The following is a 21,513-nucleotide window of genomic DNA, read 5'->3' as shown; positions in this document are numbered from 1 at the left end:
AAAGGAGTAGAAAAAGGAACTGCAATAATGTTGGAAGCAGAAGAAGGAAAGGAGGATGGGAAGCGGGAAAACTATGATGATGGAGAAGGTTCAGAAGGAAGATTAGAGAAAGAGCAGAAGGTGAAGAAATCAAGAAAACAGCATAGGGTAGGGAAGAAATAATATCAAGAATTAGAGTGCTAGGGTGGTTGCATATGAGCTCCCCAGTATTGGCTTCTAATGATTTGCAAAAATGTTTGTCCCTTTTCCTACTTAATATGAGATTTTCTGTGGACTTTGTAGCATGTTGGTCACACCTGTAAAGTTACTTAGGTTGTGCACACATTAACAGCTTAAACCCCCTCCCAACTGCATTTCAGATTGCATTTCCACAGTGTTCATCAGTAGTTGGATGTGTTTTCAAGTCACCTGCTTTCTCTCCACACCAATGGCTGGAGAGGGAGCCTGGATGTCTTCTTGTGTCTTGCATTTTCATATTGGATCAAAGCTGGTTTGGGGGCAAATGCAACAAAATGCATAATTTCCCAAGAAATGACAGGACAGATGAGGAATGTGGCTAAGGTTGTGTGTACACATCTTCACAAACCAGCAGTCGGAGAGCACTGAATGCAGAGTAAAAAGAAGTATGTACACCACAACCTTAGCCTCAGCATAGTTGAAGGAATAGAAGTGGCACACAAAAGTGCACATATTGGTTAACTATCTTAAATTTAATATTATCAAGCAATGGTCAGCTTTTATTTCCTTTTAGGGAGGAATATTTAGAGTCCAACAATATTTTATATTAAACATGTCAATTAGGATCTGACACTTCACAACTTTTTTTGTTAATGCTTGTAAATGTATTGTTGAAATCTTGCTTGTGGTTATTGAAGTTAATGTTAAATCTGTTGTTGATTTTATTGGCTGTGGATTGCACCCATTGTTTATATAAATTTACAAGTTTAATCTTTGTCTTCAATTTCCAGATGGGTAGCACAGTTAGTCTGTTTCAGGAAAAAAAAGAAAGTGCTTTGGCATCTTGAACAGTAACAAATTCACCATGGCATAAACTTTCATGGATTAGAATCCACATCATCAGTTGCTCTATCTTTAGTAACTCTGGCATTGTCATCTACAAATTCATATTTGACTGTGTTCCTGGAAAACAAATGTCCAAGTATAACAGCTGATGACAGCCATAAAATACAGTGGTGGGAAAGTGGGCAAACTACAATGTTGCTCACCAGGAGTATGGATGATGCTGACCAGGAATCCTGGAAAAAGCTTTGTTTACCAAGTAAAAACATAATTAAGATGATCAAAGATGTTCCTAAACAGTAATCCAGATTTCAAAAATCTTGTAAAAATAAATGAAATCAATTTTGGTAGAAGGTTTTTCAGGATATCTCGTAAGAACATAAGATTAGCTTGCTGGATCAGCCCAGTGGCCAACCAGATAGATTCCTGTGCAGAAAATGAGCACTTTCCCCTTCCATGGTTTCCAGCAACTGTCATTCAGAAGCATTTCTGCCCCCAACATTGGAGGTAGAGCGTACCCTTAAATAGCTTGTGGACAAATGCCGGCTCCCTTAGCCTGAAAGCTGCACCCCATAGTTGCCTTTGACTGGACTTAACCATCCAGGGGTCCTTTTTTTAATGGCTAGCCTTCTCAAATATAATAGCCATGCACGTTTCCTTTTCTCATGAGAATACATCAATGTAATACCAATCTAAAATGTACAGTAGTGGACCAAAACTTTTTGTTTCGTGTTATTACTTTTTTAGAAAACGTTTTGGTAACATTTGAGTATATGCAATTTCATAGTGCATATACTATGATTAGAATTTCATTAATTCTAGAAATGACTGAAAACCAAATTAGTTTCCCATGTGTTCAACCCTGGTCTTTGAATTAGATACTCTTGCTAGGTTAAATAAACTTAAACACCCTTGTGACACCTTGAAGGTTTAAAGCTTGTTCTATAATAAATCTTTTAGTCTTTAAGGTGCCCCAGCTGTTGTTTTTGCTTCAGCAGACTTAAAGCTTTTCCTACAGTATATCTGTTAGTCTTTAAGGTGCCTTAAGCTATTGTGTGTGTTGCAGCAGACTGACACAGCTACCCCTCTGGACAGGTATTCAGATTACAGCAGGACTGGTCCCAGCTCCTGGGTGGGTGGGTGGGTGTGTTTGTGTGTGTGTTCACAGCATACACAAGTTAAAGATCTATAATGCAGTGCAATGTTAGATTATTAATATGTATTCAGTGAAGACCTGCAAAATATGTAAAAGCCCTATTACATTTTTAGAGCAAAGCAGCTCCTTCACAAATTAAAAAAACAACTAATCCCTTTTTGTAATTGGCGTAACAGTGGCTAGGTAACTTGAGATTTTAAAAAATTCAGTTCTTCCATCTAGTAATTGTACTTTAAAACAAAGTAGTAAACTGCAGAACACTTCTAGTTATTGTTTTGTGCTTGTGCCACATTGTACTAGTCTTGATTACGGTTGATTGCTAGAATCATCTGTGGGGTCCAGGACCTACCACCTTGGGTTGGAATTTCACCACTGACTATACTTAATTGTAAATAACTAATGCCATCAATATGTGGAGTTGCATCCACAAAACAGTTTTTGATGCACAGCATTGTTCCATGCATCTTTCTTCTCACAACTCATCCATTTACACTGGGCACACCAGGATTACCGTATTTTTCGCACCATAGGACGCACTTTTTCCCTCCTAAAAAGCAAGGGAAAATGTGTGTGCGTCCTATGGAGCGAATGCAGGCTTTCGCTGAAGCCTGGAAAGTGAGAGGGGTCGGTGCGCACCGACCCCTCTCGCTCTCCAGGCTTCAGGAAGCTATCCGCTAGCCGTGGGAGACCCAGCTCTCCCACGGCTAGCGGAGCGCTGCATTAATCCCGAAGCTTGGGGCGTGCGGAGCTCAGCGCGCCCCAAGCTTCTGGGTGCCGGCAAGGTCTCCGCTAGCCGTCTAGACCTTGCCGGCACCCAGAAGCTTGGGGCGCGCTGAGCTCCGCAGCCCCAAGCTTCGGGATTAGCGCTCCGCTAGCCGTGTCTAGGCTGCGGATAGCAGCCTGCTTCCCGGAGCGTCGGGCGCCCTGAAAGCAGAGCGCCTGGCGCTTCGGGAACACATCTGCAGCCTAGGCAACCCTGCGGGAGGTCCCGCAGGGATGTCTAGGCTGCGGATAGCAGCCTGCTTCCCGGAGCGTCGGGCGCCCTGAAAGCAGAGCGCCCGGCGCTTCGGGAACACATCCGCAGCCTAGGCAACCCTGCCGGAGGTCCCGCAGGGATGTCTAGGCTGCGGATAGCAGCCTGCTTCCCGGAGCGTCAGGCGCCCTGAAAGCAGAGCGCCCGGCGCTTCGGGAACACATCCGCAGCCTAGGCAACCCTGCCGGAGGTCCCGCAGGGATGTCTAGGCTGCGGATAGCAGCCTGCTTCCCGGAGCGTCGGGCGCCCTGAAAGCACAGAGCCCGGCGCTTCGGGAACGCATCCGCAGGGTGGGGAGCCCTGCAGGAGTTCCCCGCAAAGCTCCCCAAGCTGCGGATAGCAGCCTGCCGCCCGGCGGGCGGGGTGCCCTGAATCAGAGCGCCCCTCGCGCCGGGCAGACATCCGCAGCGTGGGGAGCCCTGCAGGAGTTCCCCGCAAGGCTCCCCAAGCTGCGGATAGCAGCCTGCCGCCCGGCGGGCGGGGCGCCCTGAATCAGAGCGCCCCTCGCGCCGGGCAGACATCCGCAGCGTGGGGAGCCCTGCAGGAGTTCCCCGCAAGGCTCCCCAAGCTGCGGATAGCAGCCTGCCGCCTGGCGGGCGGGGCGCCCTGAAGCAGAGCGCCCCGCGCGCCAGGCAGACATCAGCCAGCTCCACAAGCTCGGGGGACAGCAGGGAGGCGCAGCGCCACTATCCCGCTGTTCCTCGACCTGGTTCGGTTTCCCTGACCTGCTTTTGGGGGGGAAATAAAGGGGAAATTTTTTTCCTTTATTTCCCCCCCAAAAAACTAGGTGCGCCCTATGGTCCGGTGCGTCCAATCGTGCGAAAAATACGGTAGCTGTGGGGATCAGCTTTATTCTACTTCCATGTAATTTCATTTGTAAGATCCTTTCATTAAGTGGGAATAAAACTGCTGCTGCTCCTCAGCGCTTTTTGTCCATACATACATGAAAGACACAATTCATCCATAATTCATTGAATAATGCACGAGGAATATCTCTTGGAAATACCTAACTATTTTTGTAAAGGAAATTAGAAGTCACTTTTCACAACTTTTTACAGTGGCCTGTAAACATTATGGTGGGCAGCTACCATGGTCTGATATTTGGAATGTCCGGCAGCCTCATGGGTTTTCTTTGTTATTCTAGCCCCTTGGTTGTTTCCCCTCCACTTAGCCATGGTTTACCATGACACCAGAACTTGCATCACCATAGTAACTGCTAAGCCGCAGTTTAACTGTGCACTTTTTCAAAATTAAGAGAGATCAAAACAAGGATCTCCATGTTAAAATCTGGCTTGAGAGCAAATTATGGTTAGTAGCATTTATGACTACTCCAGTTCATATATATATTTATTAATAACACTCCTAGACCTCTCTTCATTACAAAATAATCACAGAGCTGTTTCTAAAATATTATAAACAAGATGGACAACAATTAAACAACTATATGACATCAGATATAGTGTAGGAGTGTGTTATTTTGGGGAAACATCCTTGAAGGCCAAATTTGGGGCCTGGCCTAGCCCATGGGTTGGATATTTTCCACCCTGGACCAATAGGACGCTTGTTCTCTTTCACTAGCCTATCACAAGGTGCAAAGACTCAACTCAAATTCCTAAGCAAATATAGTATTTCTGTGGATGATGGTGACTCCCCCACCACCAACATTGACCTTCCAGCCCTGATGGCCAGGGGAGAGGACACCACTGAGTCAGGTCAGGCCTGCTCAGTTCGCCCACCAAGGCTTCAGTATTACACACCATGTCAATTGCTTCATGAGACTGGTCTTATGCACTGATCTGCCATTCAGTAGCAGCACCAGGTAGGACAAGTTGCCATGACATTATATGTATTTCTAGCTGAGTGATAGCTCAGAAAAGATTGTGGCTGCCAAATGTCTTTGACCTCTTTTCCTTACCTGACAAGTACTCAGAATAAGGAAAATGAGGGGGGGAAAGGGGGGGGAGGAAGAATAAGGAAAATGCAAAGATGTAGATTAGAGATGCAATAAATACAATCGTAGTTGTCATTAAAGGTGGACAGAGGTATAAGTGGCATGCGAATCTCTGAGGTGCTCACTCTGGTCAGTCCATGGTCTTGCATTTAATCTAGCATGATATCTGAACTGTGCTCCTGTCCCTGCCAGTGCTTTCCTTGGATGTTCCAGAGATAAAGCCAGTAATGGCCAAGTGAGACTCCTTCAATGGTAGGAGCATATCCAGAAGTAAGCCAACAATAAATTTCTAGGGCAGGCGAAACCGATACTTGCATTCCTAATGCCCCCAGACAAATAACATGTAAGATTCTCTTTCTGAACAGATATTTTCCTGAAATTGTAGTTCTACATTTGACCTTTCATTCCTTATCTTCAAAGATGCTTTTCACAACAATTTCCGTGAGAGGTCTGGGAATTTATTATTGTAAATTGTAAAGCAGAGGCACGTTGTGCCTTCACAGCAGCCGTGAATGTATTCCATTAAAACAATAGTTCATCATATTGTCCTTTGTTTCTCAGCTGTAAATTAATCAGCTTCTTTTTAGCACCATCTGTCAAATTCACCTTGAAAGTGCTCAACCCTTATTATACATGTGAATAACATTTACATTTATTTAATATAACATGCAGCTAAACTTTATACACTTGAAACCTCTGTGAAATTTGAAAGTTGCCCACTTCAGCCATAGATTTATTAAGGTTTTGGAACAGAAACTAGAAGGTTTTTGCTCCTGGCATTGCAGTGTAAGAAGAAAATGTGAAACTAGCAGCATGAGAATTCTTTATCAAATCTTGAGCAGATAAGGAGACTGAATGTGTGTAAATACCATGCCTAAGTCAAGAGAATAATCTGATTGTCTGGATCTGTGCCCACTGTTGAACAGAACTTGATTTGAAGTGCTGGATTCAAACCAGTAATCCATGCCAACATAACCTACCACTTTTCTTGATCACTATTTGTCTTTTCCCCTGTGGACAATATGCTAAATATCAGTCCCACAGTCTATGAAGAGAAGCATCTCAAATAGTCTCCTTTCTAACTAATGTTTAGAGAGCATGCAGGCAGCATTTGTTTCAGGTTTCAAAACCAGGAGAAGTAGAAGTATGATCACTGGACAGAAGTGGTCACTGGGGCTTCACAGACACATGGAAGTATCAAAATACATCTTTAATATCTTCTGTTCCCTGCCCTTTACTTCAGTTAGCTGTTCATTATTACAAATTTCTTGACACATGCTTATTTCAAGTGTCAATTTTTGATGCTATAGTCACTCTATGTTTATCCCCCACTTCCCATCTTCCAGAGGATACTTCAGAGTATACTGGATGGGACTGTTGCCACAGGAGCTTCGACACCCTTTTCATTACTAGCCTCCTCCCCTGGACTTGTCCTTTATCCTGCTTTCCATCCCTACTTATGTTCCACCAATCTCTTGTTATAAGTTTTCCACTGGGACATTTTTGCCCTGACCTTGATTCCAGTGTCTACTTCTTGTTCCTTTATTAATATAATGTGCAGAAGGGGGGGCCTGCATTAATTGAAAGATTTTTACAAAGATGGATGACCACTTACCATCAAAGAGATGCAAATTCAGTTGGGAACTATGGAAATACCATAGCTATTAACTTACCAATTAAGGTCCTTTTTAACAAATTCCCAGGTTAAAAACGGAGCCACAAGACAATGACATATGAGAAAATAATCGTTGAAGAAAATATAATGGCAAAAGGATTAATACATTTTTTCTATAAATCTATTATAGAGATTCAGTTTTGCCCTCAGCAAAATTTGAGAAGGTGCTGGTTATTGAATTGGAAGTTAAAAACTGAAGAAACATGGAACAGTGTGGGGGGTAAAAGTGCCATATAAATCTATATTGGCAACAAGAGAAAGAACCCTTAAAATTGTACATGACTGGTACTAATCTAAAACCAAACAGATCACCAAGGGAAAGAGACGGTGGAAGAAGACTGGAAGAAATTTAAAGTTTACCTTAAGAACTGTTGTAAAATTAATGAGTGCTAAAATGTTTTGAGTAATGCAAAATAGAATTGCAGCGATAAACAATTGGACATGGGAAAAAGGATTTAAAGGAAGTGCCATAAGTAAATAAAATTAGAGGTTGCTGGAAAAATTTAAAACAAGGATGCAGAAAAAGGAGGTATGGGGAAGTCGCTGAAAGAAGGTTTAAGGAAAAGAAGGTTAAGAAATTATACATGTTTATATGTGTGTTTGTTTTTGTATTGTTTTGTATTGTTATTTAATATGTGTTGGAAAATTAATAAAAATTTATTTAAAAAAAAATAATAAAACCAAACAGATCTCCCATGCATTGGAGAGGATGTCCTATTATAGGGACATATCAGCGCATGTGTTGGGAATGTCCAAAAACGGAAAGGTTTTTTTACACACATTAACCACTGTAGGAGCAACCATTGCCAGGACATGGAAATCATTACAATTATTGACTATGGATCAATGGTATAATGTAATTTGGTAAACAGCATTATTGGAAAAACTGACACAAAAATTATAAGTAGCAAGAGGCCAGAAGAAACACAACATTTATGCATTTTGTGATTTTGTTGATTATATGAATAATGAGGCATATGGCAGAACAGAACCCATAGTTTACAGTTTGGTATGCATAAAGTATATATTTTAACTTTCCCTTTTCTCCCTTACTTCCTATAAATTCCTATAAATTAATTTTTTTGGATTCAAAATCCTTTTTACTAATGGTCAACAATCTAAACATATACACTATTATACATCATTTCATATCTGTAACAATTTATAATATAACACAACTTGTTAATGTAGTCAGAAATGTTTATCTGAGCATATGCTGTTTTGAATTCTCATTTTATGTAACTGTTGCATGTCATATGTCTAAATGCAATAAACAAATAATTATAAATACTTTAAAATAAATATTTGTGTGCTTCTTTGGGCACAATTAAATTAACTTAAAATGTATCTATATTCTTCCAGATTGGTTCTAATATCTTCAGGACACTTCCACCAAGTGAAAATCCAGATTTTGATCCAGAAGAAGATGAACCTACGTTAGAAGCTTCATGGCCCCATATACAGGTATATTGTTCCTTTGTATAACTATTTGTATTCCCAATTCATGCTGTTTCTGTACAGTGGAACCTCGGTTTTTTAACATCTTGGCTGCCAAACATTTTGGAAGCCGAACGGCAAAAACCTGGAAGTGAATGCTTCCGTTTTCAAACATGCCTTGGAAGTTCAACAGCTTCTGTGGCGCTCCCCCCCCCCCCATTTTCACCATTCGCTTTGCCGATAGCCCTTTGATTTTCAGTTTTTGAACATTTCATGCAGCAGTATGCTAGTACAGTGGTACCTCAGGTTAAGTACTTAATTTGTTCCGGAGGTCTGTTCTTAACCTGAAACTGTTCTTAACCTAAAGCATCACTTTAGCTAACGGGGCCTCCTGCTGCTGCTGCTGCTGCCGCGCCGCCGGAGCACAATTTCTGTTCTCATCCTGAAGCAAAGTTCTTAACCCGAGGTACTATTTATGGGTTAGTGGAGTCTGTAACCTGAAGCGTCTGTAACCCAAGGTACCACTCTAGTATGCTAGGGTAGCAGTTTTGGAAATGTAATATATACCTTTTATTCCTAAGTAACTATATAATATTGATTTCCCTTTCACCTCCAAACTCCTTGAACTTGAGGTTTACTCCTACTGCTTTGACTTTTCTCAGTCACTTTCTGAACCCACAGCTTCCATTCTTTAAGTTCGTAGAATCATAGAATTGTAGATTTGGAAGGGAGCTCAACTGAACCTGACCCTCACAGAATTATTGATTACCTTACTGTCAAATCTATATTTGTCTTTACTCTGTTCTCATTTATCTTGATTTCTTTGCTGCCCTGGATGCACCTAACTGTCATCTCATGTTTGATTCTTCTGTGCTTTGGCTTGGATACTCTGTATATCCCTGCTGGCAGCATATGGCCCAAAACTTCTGGGCACATGTGTGCTCAGAAGCACTCCTGGTATCTTAAGAATGGTTAACAGGGGATCAGGAAAACATTCCTCTGCACCAAGCCTGAGAGAGGCTACACTTGGCTGCTGAAATATCACAGTAGATCAGGAAATGAGGTGCTGTCTCTTTAAGAGCCAACACATTTACTTTTATTTGGAACACACTTCTGCTGGCCCTTTATATAGTGGATAAGCTTTCTGCTACTTTTAAATTAGTGAATTTACTGCATTTACAGGTATATTTTCTAAATGTGTCTGTTTTACTCTTTCCTAGCTGGTGTACGAATTTTTACTAAGGTTTTTAGAAAGTCCTGATTTCCAACCTAGCATCGCAAAACGTCACATTGACCAGAAATTTGTACAACAGGTAAATAGTCATCTGAAATATTTGTAAATTTTGCTAATTTTGTATAAAGATAATTGGTTGAATCTAAAGAACCTATTCCACAAATGGAAAGGCTTCTTTAGTTTGCAGGAGAGCTTCAATCCAATTGATGCTTCCGCTGGCAGAAAAGCAAGTTGTCTTGAAGGGACCCCCAGTTATCTGGAGTAGATTTTCAGGAAGCAGAGGGAGAAAGACTTAAAGCAGGAGCAGCTGATTCTGCTTATGGGAACTCTGGATTTGAGTCAATGTTGCATGTATCATTGTGTAGAGCAAGAAACAAAACTGGTGGAGAAAACTACTTAACATTGCCACTGAACACTTCAGCTAATTTAGCAACATGGGGCTCATTTCATGGTTAAATTGACCTAAACCTGAGTCTTAACTGAAATAATGTGCTTTAATTTTTTTAACAATGCCTGTCTTATTTTAGCAGGATTTGCTTATGTAACCTATCTGGGGTGTGCTCATTCATTTCAGAGGCTTAGGTGGGCGTAAAGGTAAAGGGGGCCCCTGACCATTAGGTCCAGTCGTGGCCGGCTCTGGGGTTGCGGCGCTCATCTCGCTTTACTAGCTGAGAGAGCCGGCGTACAGCGGCATGACTAAGCCGCTTCTGGCAAACCAGAGCAGCACACGGAAACGCTGTTTACCTTCCCGCCAGAGTACCTATTTATCTACTTCCACTTTGTGCTTTCGAACTGCTAGGATGGCAGGAGCAGGGACTGAGCAATGGGAGCGCACCCCGTTGCGGGGATTCGAACCGCTGACCTTCTGATTGGCAAACCCTAGGCTCAGTGGTTTAGACCATAGCGCCACCTGCGTCCCCTAGGTGGGCTTAGATAGGTATAATTATAAGCAGTTTTAAGGAAATGTTTTATGAACTTATTACATGGCAGTAATATTGTTCCTGTTCTCTAAAATAGGGAAATATTTTATTAGGACCAACCGAAATTTGACACAACATTGTGGTTTGGTTGGTCCCAATTAAAGGTATTTCCTTGCTGTAGATTTTGTGTGTTCCCCTACCTGCCCGAAGGATTGATGTAGCATCTATGCTTTTGCTCTTTCTTATGTAATGCTGTTTATAAAGAATGAATTCACTGAGAGCTTCCCTGACCTGCATTTACGTGTGAAGTAATTTTTGACGACATGTCACTGAATCAATCCAGTGCTTAATTTTGGTATAGTTTAGAGGACAGTGGGAGGAATTCGGGTCAAACTTGTTTTTATTAGGGATTATTTTATTAGGGTTTTATCAGTTACTGGGTATTGAAGTAATAAGCAATGCTTTATTAATAGCTGTTGGAGCTTTTTGATAGTGAAGATCCACGAGAACGAGACTTCCTAAAAACAGTGCTTCACCGAATTTATGGCAAATTCCTTGGATTAAGAGCATTCATCAGAAAACAAATCAACAATATTTTTCTCAGGTATAATATATGTAGTGTTTGTTTGTTTGTTTACTAAACATACAAATTAATCTTGCAAATGCATTTTAACAAAAATAAAATTACTTGGCCACAGTTTTTTACTAGTTTTTACCACATGTATGGGGATTTAAAAAACAAAACAAAAAACCCCACCCTTCTCATACACTTGAAAGCAATGGATTTAAAAAGAGCTGCTGCTGGGTTAAAGGACTAGGGAAATATGGACTGTCTCCCCCTTGAGGTAACTTTCCATAACTTGAGAACATTCTTCCTATCTTCTCCATAAATCCCAAACTGACATGTTGTGCAACCTGGCTGCTATCCTATGCCTACTTAATTCCAGTTAAACTGATTGAATTCATTGACGGGTGTGAATTATTCACCCACTTCTGAATAAGATATGAATAAAGTGCATCCAAAAATAGGGTTTTTGTCCGTTTTCCTCCTAAAAGATAGGTAGCTTCAGCTGCTTTGAAAGACTGTGTTGTATTCAATGTAGCTCTAAGTAGTGCTTTGCGTGAGCAAAACAACTTCTGCTTTGCAACAGGAACTCCCACCCCCTTCTCCCTGCACACCCAATAATCTATCCTGGAAGTTTCTCCAACCCTCTGGAGGAAATTTGGGTGTGGCATGGGGGCAGGGGTGGAAAGTCCTGCTGCACAAGCAGAAGTTGAAAACTGCTGTAAGAAACAGCTCACCCTTTGCATGGCAGAGGAGGTGTGAACTGCAGATAATAAAGCTGACTCTGGCAACAAGAAAGTTTCAGGGATAAAGTATTATATACAAATAGCAGATTCAGCAACCATTGTTTGCAGATTGGAGGCTACAAGCATGAAACCATAAGTTTGGACTGTTTAAACATCTGGGCATTGGAAGTTTATTTAGCACTTGGAGAAGTGTAAATGTGCAAGGAATTTCTTTTCCTTTTGAAGGGACAAACTTCAAAGATAAGTATACTTTCCCTTGATCAGCCGTAGCTCCTGGGGAACATTTATATTTGCCATAGGTGTCCAGTGAAGTGGTAATTCACATATAAAACAGGCAGGGTTTTAAGTTCTGTCACACTTAAGTTCTGGCCAGGAGAAAGGAGAATGATCAAGTAATGCTAGAAAAGTCACCAGTTGATCAAATAACTTCTATCCATGCAGGTTTATGAAGAAAAGTGTCTATATGTGTTTTTAAACAGCTGAAACCAGTAGTATTTCGATGTATAGAAGGGCTGCTCCTCCACTATGAACGCTTTAACTGTGGTTGCTGCTTGAAATTGCACATTCTTGTTCCAGCCTTCCTGTGCTTTCTTCTATGATTTAGTACTAGACTCCCAGAGCTGGTGTAAGCGGGGCTCCCCCTTCTCCTTTTCCTGGCAGCAGCACAAATACCTTCTGCTACTTCAGTGTATCAGCTCTGGAGACATGTCTGTAATTCATATGCAACATGCAATGGGTTTTTGAGGGAGTAGTATGAGAGAGTGGAGTGTCTGCCCATGTCTGTGGCATTGAATTTTCAGGGATGTAATGACATACCCATTCCTCTAGCGTAGACAGACATTTAACTTGTCTCCTTTTCTTTGTGGTTTTAAAAATCAATTTGATGGTTTTCCTCTTTCTAAAATTATAGAAATTAATCAGGCCTGGTTGCTGATATGGCAAGCTTTATGCATGAATGGATGTTTAGTGATGGTGACTTGAAACCAAATATGCAATATGGCTTAGATGCACCCCAACCTACCTCTCTACCTCTAGTGCTAGAGCATTGTTGTACAATATTGCAAATGGATTCCCTTATTTCTAGACTAAAATGAAGATGAGCTTAGCAATTTAATATTTTTATTTATTTATTAGATTTAGATTTGAAATTTAGGCAAAAAAGGAAAAGAAAAAAGAAACTGTTGAAGAGTGTGTGTGTGTGTGTGTGTGTGTGTGTGTGTGTGTGTGTGTGTATTTTCTGTGTTCCATTTTGCTCATATATTGACTGACTGTAAATGCATCCTGACAGGTTTATATATGAAACAGAACATTTTAATGGTGTTGCTGAGCTACTTGAGATACTAGGAAGGTAGGTTTACTCTTTTGCCAGTTAGCCAATTAAGTGGTGGTATTATCATTATTATCATTATTGTTACAGTTTATTACTCACCCTTCACCCAAGGTCCCAGGCCAATTGGCAGAGCCATTTGAGCAATGTTCAAAAGATTTGGTGGATTTTGTTCTTGATTTTGCTCCCTGAGTGTGGGAGCAGCAATTCTATGTGTGTTAAACACAGAAAGAGGTGGTTGGAAAATGTGACCATAAGTGGGGCTTGCTGGTGATAAATGTAGAACCAAATCCCTGGCCTCTGCCAGCCACTTTCCTCTTTGTAGCTTTTCTCGTTGAATGAAATGCCCCTCAGCCAAACTCTCATAACAGAAGTGATCTTGGTTGGATATAAAAGGCTTGATGTAGGGACTATGGGGTGATAAATAGTGGACACAGAAAGGGTTTAGCACCCATCATCCATACTACTGCTAAACTTGGTTCTTCTCTTTGTGTTTGGAGCTCCCTCCTTAGGTAAATCAGGACTGCCATAACCACTTCTAGTATGGCTCAGAATGGTGGCTAGTAGTAGTAGTAGTGATGATGATGATTCTCCTTTGTGTTAGCTTTTATGCCTCAGGTTGCATTTAGCTAATGTACTAACACATTGTTCCAACCCCACCTCAGGAGCATCCCATAACTGCAGCACTGCCCTGGTACATTGTGAATCCTTTCCCTAGCTTCCTGTTAAATGATTTACACCATAAACTAAAATTGTAGAAACACCATGTGATGCTACAACTATGGGATGACTGCCAGGAACCGAGGGTGGCTGAATGTGATGCCTGTGACAGCCTGTCTGTCTCTTCCATTCTCCAAAGCATTAGTTTTATAGTTAAATTCTTAGCTGTGTGGCTTTCACCCAAACCATTTCTGCCAGTTCAACTATTGTCCCATCTAAACATTGTTAAAGCAGAGAACACCTTTTCAAAAGAATTCAGTAAGAGGATTCCTCATGGTGACTGGCAACTGGAGCATTGCCTAATTTGGGAAGTAAGGTGCTTGAGTTGAAGCCCATCTTCAAAGTATTAAAAAGGGGGCACACTGAGGCTCACCCGAGTTGCTATGAATTGCCTGTTTGAAGAGCTTTTATCTCAACTAACCCCCTACCACAGATTTGTTTCAATGTTTGAACATGCAATATTCACATGCCATGGAATAGGCTTCTGCACCCTTGTCATGGAATGATCATCATGCAGTTTGTATGTTTTTTGTGTACTGAAGTGTGTTCCATATGGAGAACAAAACATCAAAAGTTCTTAGAAGCTGTACTGAGTTGATACAAACTTAGCTACATTGATTCTGCTTTGGATTGATTTTGCTTTTTGTAACATCAAAAGCACTTGCTGCCCCTGGTTGAAAGGATGGGCATCTGATTGCTGAAGAGGAAGGAGCAAGCCTGATAAACAGTTCCTGAGATTTGCTGCCCTGTAGTCAACATATTCAGCAACAGGATTAATGCAATAAATCCTGACAAATAAATTTTGGATTTAGTGCATTGATGGATTGATCTTGTGCTACATTTTTAATATTAACTGTACATTTTTACCTTCAAACAGTACAGTAATAATCTTTCCTGTCTAATTTCTTTCCGCCTATAGTATTATCAATGGTTTTGCATTGCCACTGAAGGCAGAACATAAGCAGTTCCTTATGAAGGTTCTCATCCCTATGCATACTGCAAAGGCTTTAGCTTTATTTCATGCACAGGTATGTCTATCTGTAAATGCTACTGGATTTTAATCTTGATTGGAATACTCTAGGCTATGCAGATATGACCGCATGCTCTGATTTTTATTTGTTATTTTTGAAAAAGTTAGCTTACTTTAGTTTAAAGTTTTAGAAATATTTCAGATTCAAGTCAACCCTCGTCACAAGCCTGGCAAATCTGAAACTATACTTGACGATCTGATAAAATTGATAATCTTTACTTGGACCCATGTGCAACTACTCACCTTATGTGTCTCTTTTATAGTTTCTTGCCTCTTATATTTTGTCTGTTATAATTGTTTTCTCTATTTTGTATACATATTTTTCTCATGTACTTGTTTGATTCTAGGAATGTACAGGATTTGTTACAGTTGACCTATATATTACAGTTTAGAAAAGTAAAGCATGCACCTGGGAGACATGGCTTTAAGTTGTTGTTGTTGTTGTTGTTGTTGTTGTTGTTGTTGTTAAATTTGTATACCACCCTTCATCCATAGGTCTCAGGGCGGTTCACAACATAAAAATACAAGATAAAAACACAAAATACATAATAAAAACAAAGATGAAATGAAACAATAACTCCCATTAAAATAGTAGTAGTAGTAGTAGTAGTAGTAGTAATAATAATAATAATAATAATAATAATAATAATAATAATAATAATAAATGCCACCCATTCAACTGGGTTGCCACAGCTGGATAAATGGGTCTTTACCACAAGTGTCCTCTTGTTAGGGTTTTATTCTTGTTTTAAATGGATTTGTTCTTGTGTTTTTAATTTTATTATCTGTAAATTGCCTTTAGACAGTGGTTTAGAAGGCAATCAATGAATTCATTACTACTACTACTGCTGCTGCTGCTGCTGCTGCTGCTGCTGCTGCTGCTGCTGCTACTACTTACAATGTCAGCAGTGATGCTCATATTCCTCCTCTTAGTATGTAGTTTCTTTCTCCATCCCCCTTCCCATACTTGGGTTGCATGCTCCTGGCTGTCTTACCTTGACTAGGAAGAAAGTGGACAACCAACTTTCACTAAACCAGGAGATCCTCTACTTGAAGCTCTCCTGGACCAGTTGTTCCTCCTCCCCTCACAGCAGAGAAGAATGGAGTGCTTGAGATCTGAATTTGAATCCAGATATTTCAGATCATAAAGTTTAACCAGAGTTTTATATTAGTCTCATTTTCTGTAGATTTAGTAATTATCATGTATGGGCCACATGCTTAATTGCCTTTTAAAACAGTGAAAACCTGTGCAATATTATCTTTTTCAACAAAACATTTAAACCTTTTATCTGTGTTTTAGCTGGCCTATTGTGTTGTTCAGTTCCTGGAAAAAGATATGACGTTAACAGAACCGGTAAGTGATGTATGTTCAGTTTGAAAATTTTTGGTGCACTTGGTTTAAAAAATAATAATATTGGTTCCACTATGTTTGTGCAGCTCCCAAAGATTTGTAGGAGATAAAAACATGCCCGCCTCATTGTCCACGTGTGCCAGAGGATTTAGAATCAGGGAAGGGTCAGTGTGAATACAAATAATGATTTGGCTACTAAACCATGCCAAATTTTGCAAGCATGATGGCTTGTTAATAGGAATTGCCTCAGTCATAGATCTAGACTTTGCTTGAATTCTGAACAAATTAAAATAATTGAATTAGCAAGAATCTTGAAATTACTACGTATACTTTTCACCTCTGGGAATTTTACACTAAGCAGTGTTTATGGTGGACCAGATTTGTTTAACAAAGCTGATATTGATAAACATTTGACCTACATGAAAAAGTGGAGTTTAGTACAGACATTTCTAGCATTACATGTATTTCTTGTCCCACAAATTTGTATCCCACATTTCTGTTAATATGTGCAATACAGACAACAAAATGGAACCTGAATAAAGGTATTGTTAAATCAATTTAAGCTTGAAAATTAAGGAATGGTGTACTCCTTTAGTGTTTGTTGAAAGATCAGTGTTTGTCCAAATAATTGGGAAGTGGGAAAGACTCCTATATGCCACTGCTGGTAGTGTGGTTCTGACATAGAGTGAGCTAGATGGACTAATGGTTTATCTGACACCTTGTAGTTTCTTGTGTAATGTGTAAATGGTTTTTAAAGTTACCATGTACATTTTTGTACAGATAGAAAAATAAATTCAGCCTTTTAAAAGACGTGGGTTGAATTCCAAGAGAATAATAGAAGATACTATAACACTAATAAATGTATGAATTATCCTTCGAAAACACAGAGCTAAAACAGTTTGAGATATGACTGGAACAGAACTGCACTCAAAGTCAGGATGCTTTTATCTAAAATTATATAATTATAGTAATCAAAATTAAGGTAGTCTTTCTGTGCATTGTGAGTGGCTAAATGTATAAATCATTCTTAACAGGTGTGTAATGACTCCTATTAAATTATTTTTACAACCTAGGTTATCAGAGGATTGCTCAAATTTTGGCCAAAAACATGCAGCCAGAAAGAGGTCAGTTCTTATTAATTTCCATATATTGAATTGCAAATAATAATAATTAACAGGCCAGCATGTCTGAACGCTGTTTATTCTAGCTGTAATATTGCTAATAAGTAGGATTCTACTCATATTTTAAAAACAATTGTCTTAGCACTTAAGTCCATCCCTTTGTGGTCGGTGTCTGTATATGGAGGTATCCCTCTAGTGTTCAAGAGTTTGGTTACCAAATCCTTCTAGAATAACTTACTGTTTGTCACAGATCTGTTGTGTAGCCACTTGTGATGTGACTAGAATCAAGCCCACATGCTTTTCTTTATAACAGGTCATGTTTTTAGGTGAAATTGAAGAAATCCTGGATGTTATAGAACCAACACAGTTCAAAAAAATACAAGAACCTCTCTTTAAACAGATAGCCAAGTGTGTGTCAAGTTCACATTTTCAGGTATAACATGGCATTTTCAAAATTTTTAACAGACTCTATGCAACCTCATAGTCCTGATAATTCTTGTATGTATATTTCAGGTTGCTGAAAGGGCTTTGTACTTCTGGAACAATGAATACATTCTGGGTCTGATTGAGGAGAACATTGATAAAATTCTGCCAATTATGTTTGGTAGTTTATACAAGATCTCCAAAGAACACTGGAATCCGTATGTATTCTTTAGCATTCAGTCTTTCAAAAGTTCCTTCAGATATTCATACAGTAACTGCTGTGGTTGTGGGATAGCTTAGTTGGTAGAGCATGAGACTCTTAACCCATTGGTCATGGATGCTTTCGTTTAGATTCCTGCATTTCAGTGGCTTGGAGTGGATGACCTTTGGGGTCCCTTCCCATTCTACAATTCTGTGATTCTATGATTTCAGGATTGTGGGTTTGAGCCCCACATTGGGTGAAAGATTGCTGCATTGCAGGGGTTAGGCCCATCTAGTTCAGCATCATGTTCACACAATGGGTAATCAAGTCCCTATGGGAAGCACACAAGCAGGACATGAGCACAACAGCACTCTGCCGCTTCTGCTTCATAGCAGCTGGTGTTCATACTGCCCCTGATACTGTATGTAGAACAAAGGCTACTAGTTATGATAGTTTATGTTCCAGGAATTTGTTTAATCCGCTTTTAAAGCTGTCCAAGTTGGTAAACATCACTACATCTCGCAGTACCCGTCAGCCTGCAACTTGGGTTCATTTAACTTGTTTCTTCAAATGGTTTTAGATAAACTTAAGTTCTAACTGAGTCCTTGTAAATAGAAGCCATTATGAAAGTGCTTTTTTTCTTGCAATTGTGGCATTTATAACACTATTTGAACATAGGAATTTGTGGAAAATAGCATTCCCTATTTTGATGTTACATTGTGATGCATACCAAACGCTTCCAATATTTGAACTATGTAATATTACAATGGTAACAATCAGTTCAGCTAGATTAGCTGGAACTCCTTCCCAAGGTTTTGTAACTTGAAGGCAAACATCCCCAGTGCACAAGTTGAGTCGTGAAGCTGCCTTGTATTTTATACAGAAGGGAAACTAAATTCAGACATTCAAGACAAATGTTGGAACACAACATTTCTCTCTTAATTTAACATTCTACTTTTCCTTTTCTTCTAGGACCATTGTGGCATTAGTATATAATGTGCTGAAAACACTGATGGAGATGAATGGGAAACTGTTTGATGAACTCACAAGTACTTATAAAGCAGAAAGACAAAGGTATTACTTCTTTCACCCAACTCCATTTTGACTATACAAAATGTGCCTGAAAACATCCTCTAAATTAATACTAATTTGACATTATGGTAAATTTGTAGCTAAATAATTCTCTCCCCACTAGCCTCATCAAGCAAACCCGATGCTGGTCAGGAAGGCAGCCCTGTGGCCTTGTCCTACCATGCCAGTGGCACCTGGTAGAGACCTTGTAAAAGTGTCCTGGCACTGTCAGATGTGCAACTAACAATGACATGACACAGGGCCTTTTCAGTAGCAGCACCTAAGCTGTGGAACTCTTTCCACTAGGTAGGAGATCTGTGTGACCCCTTCCACTACAGTCAATACTCTTTAAAAACCTTTTTTGTTTTGCTGGGTCTTTGGTTCCTTTTTTATCCTTTTTTCCTGTTGAGACATTTCCTATATGTGGCGTTTTGCTGCTTCTGTGTTGATCAGTATATTGTTTTATTATTTGCTTTATGATTTTGAGTTTACACTGAAAAGCTACCTTGAAGGATGTTTTGGGCAGAAATGTGGTCTAAACTATTCCTTATAAATCTACTCAAGGAACGGATAAGTTTTCCATCCAAGTTGCTGGGGCACTGAGTATTCCTGGCATAACATTGCCACTCATTCTCTCCTCCCCCTTCCCAGTCCTCTCAACATTAAAGGAAAGGACATTGCTCTAGTGCATTCTCTTATTTCAGAGAGGGCAGCTTTTTTGCTGCCAGCACCTCTATTAAATTCCTTTATCTGCAGTGGATTGGAAAGTCACCCCAGAGCCCTCTGGGCATCTCTCACTACTTGTCCAGCGACCTGGGAAGAAGTGCCTCACATGATGCTGTTGGGCCAATCCAGGAGCTGTGTATGAGGTCCACTTCAGAACCAGTAGGTGCTGTGGGTCAGATGTGGCTTGTAAGCTGCCAGTTAGCCACCAACAGGCAAGGGCACCAGCTCACGCTATGATAAACAGGACTTCTGATACGCTTGCTTTATCAAACTCGTTGAGTGCACAGCGACCAAAGACTCACTTTGCTTTACTTTTCTGCAGAGAGAAGAAGAAAGAGCTGGAACGTGAAGAACTGTGGCAAAAGCTGGAAGAACTAAAGCTAAAGAACGCTGTGTCTGACCAGCCGAGCAACACGTCCTCTGTGACAAATGCACAAAATGATCAAGTGCCAAATGAGAGAGACAGCCTCTCTTTGTGAGGCATGTTTTATACACATTTTTTAAAAAACTATGTAAAAATGCAAAAGAAAAACCTCATCAGTATATTTGAAATGGCCATTTTCCCCCCTCTGGCAAAATGTAAATGAAATTTTTTGAACTTAAATACAATAATTGAATGTGACATTATTTACCACAGCATATTGTAAATTTGTCTCTAATCATTGCTATATTGTCACTTCTGACATTTCATAGAAATGAATTTTATCATCAATGATGTGTGTGATTTAATTATGGGAGTGGTGAAAATTATGACTTGAATTTTTCTCTTTTTTTATTGTGTTGCACATAGGCATAGAAGTCAGCTATTTACATTTCCCTCCAGTGTGCTTTCACATTACTCCAGACTTTGGCTGAGATTCTGGAAGAAACTTCTAGGTTTTCTGTATTTTCTCAGATTAATGCTGTAGTTGTATTCCTACTTATATGGGAGCTAGCCCCATTGAACTTAATAGGGCTTGCTTCTGAGTAAATATGTCTAGGATTGAATAGCAGTCTGTATCTGAATGAGATATTCATCATCTGTCCATTACAGATTTCAGAGCTATTCCTACATAAAGAGGTTCAGAGAGCAAAGCGCTATGGGGATGGAGTGTAAATGAAGCACAAGTTAAAAATATGATACAGCACATGTGAGCTTTATGATTGGATAAAGAGAAACTGTCATTGGCTTCCACTCAACAGTTGCTTTGCTGTGCTTGGCTCTCATGTCTCTCTTTAGTGAGAAATCAGTCATTATCTGTCTGGTCCTGTAACTGGGGGTGGAGCCAATCAATGGAGCTCCTAACTTAGCTCAGGACTCCTTGTAGAGAGCCTAGCAGTTTTTGCTTTCAGCTTGGCTCTGCAAGATGGTCCAGTCTCTTATTAAAGGTGCAATTCCTATTCGGGTATAGAAACATCTGTGTGACAAAACAGTTCCTTTTGCTTTAAGAAAAATACAGTGTGCTTATTTAAGATGGGAAGCTGACTCTAGAAGTCTTGTCTGTTTTTTACTTGATCAGGTGGTGTGTTGTTCTTTTTTTTTTGCAGAACTTTCTATCAGAGTACCATTCCAGTCTCTTAAATTGCAATTGTGCAGAAAATGGTTTTGTATTGAAAGATTGAGGGATTGAGCAGCATCAATAAAGTCTTTATGTTTGTAATTAGTGCTGTATATTACCATCTTTGTAGTTTTACCATGCCAGACAGAAGGTTGGTTGTGTTTTTGGGGGTGGGGAGGGCTCTCAAGAAAGGTATTCAAATTTATGTAAAATATAATGAAAGGACTGAACAAAATATGGGCTGTGAAACTGAAAAGGAGAGAAGTT

At 40.0% G+C, this 21,513-nt stretch overlaps 1 protein-coding gene across 1 annotated transcript in view; it reads left to right on the top strand.

Moving 5' to 3' along the window:
• The window catches only part of PPP2R5A (protein phosphatase 2 regulatory subunit B'alpha), a 44,866-nt gene extending 23,518 nt beyond the window's left edge, over window positions 1–21,348 (top strand). The window contains exons 3-13 of the mRNA XM_053383235.1: window positions 8,198–8,299; window positions 9,493–9,585; window positions 10,900–11,030; window positions 13,026–13,085; window positions 14,704–14,812; window positions 16,115–16,168; window positions 17,239–17,289; window positions 17,600–17,719; window positions 17,800–17,927; window positions 18,884–18,985; window positions 20,031–21,348. Of these exons, the coding sequence (XP_053239210.1) occupies window positions 8,198–8,299; window positions 9,493–9,585; window positions 10,900–11,030; window positions 13,026–13,085; window positions 14,704–14,812; window positions 16,115–16,168; window positions 17,239–17,289; window positions 17,600–17,719; window positions 17,800–17,927; window positions 18,884–18,985; window positions 20,031–20,187 (1,107 nt within the window). The 3' untranslated portion in view covers window positions 20,188–21,348. The remainder of the gene's footprint in view (window positions 1–8,197; window positions 8,300–9,492; window positions 9,586–10,899; window positions 11,031–13,025; window positions 13,086–14,703; window positions 14,813–16,114; window positions 16,169–17,238; window positions 17,290–17,599; window positions 17,720–17,799; window positions 17,928–18,883; window positions 18,986–20,030) is intronic.
• The last annotated feature ends 165 nt before the right edge of the window (window positions 21,349–21,513 follow it).

The sequence above is a fragment of the Podarcis raffonei genome, chromosome 3 (genome assembly GCF_027172205.1).
Source record: "Podarcis raffonei isolate rPodRaf1 chromosome 3, rPodRaf1.pri, whole genome shotgun sequence".
Classification (NCBI taxonomy): domain Eukaryota; kingdom Metazoa; phylum Chordata; class Lepidosauria; order Squamata; family Lacertidae; genus Podarcis; species Podarcis raffonei.
The sequence above is the reverse complement of the archived record's forward strand: the minus strand, read 5'-3'. Positions and strand labels throughout refer to the sequence as shown.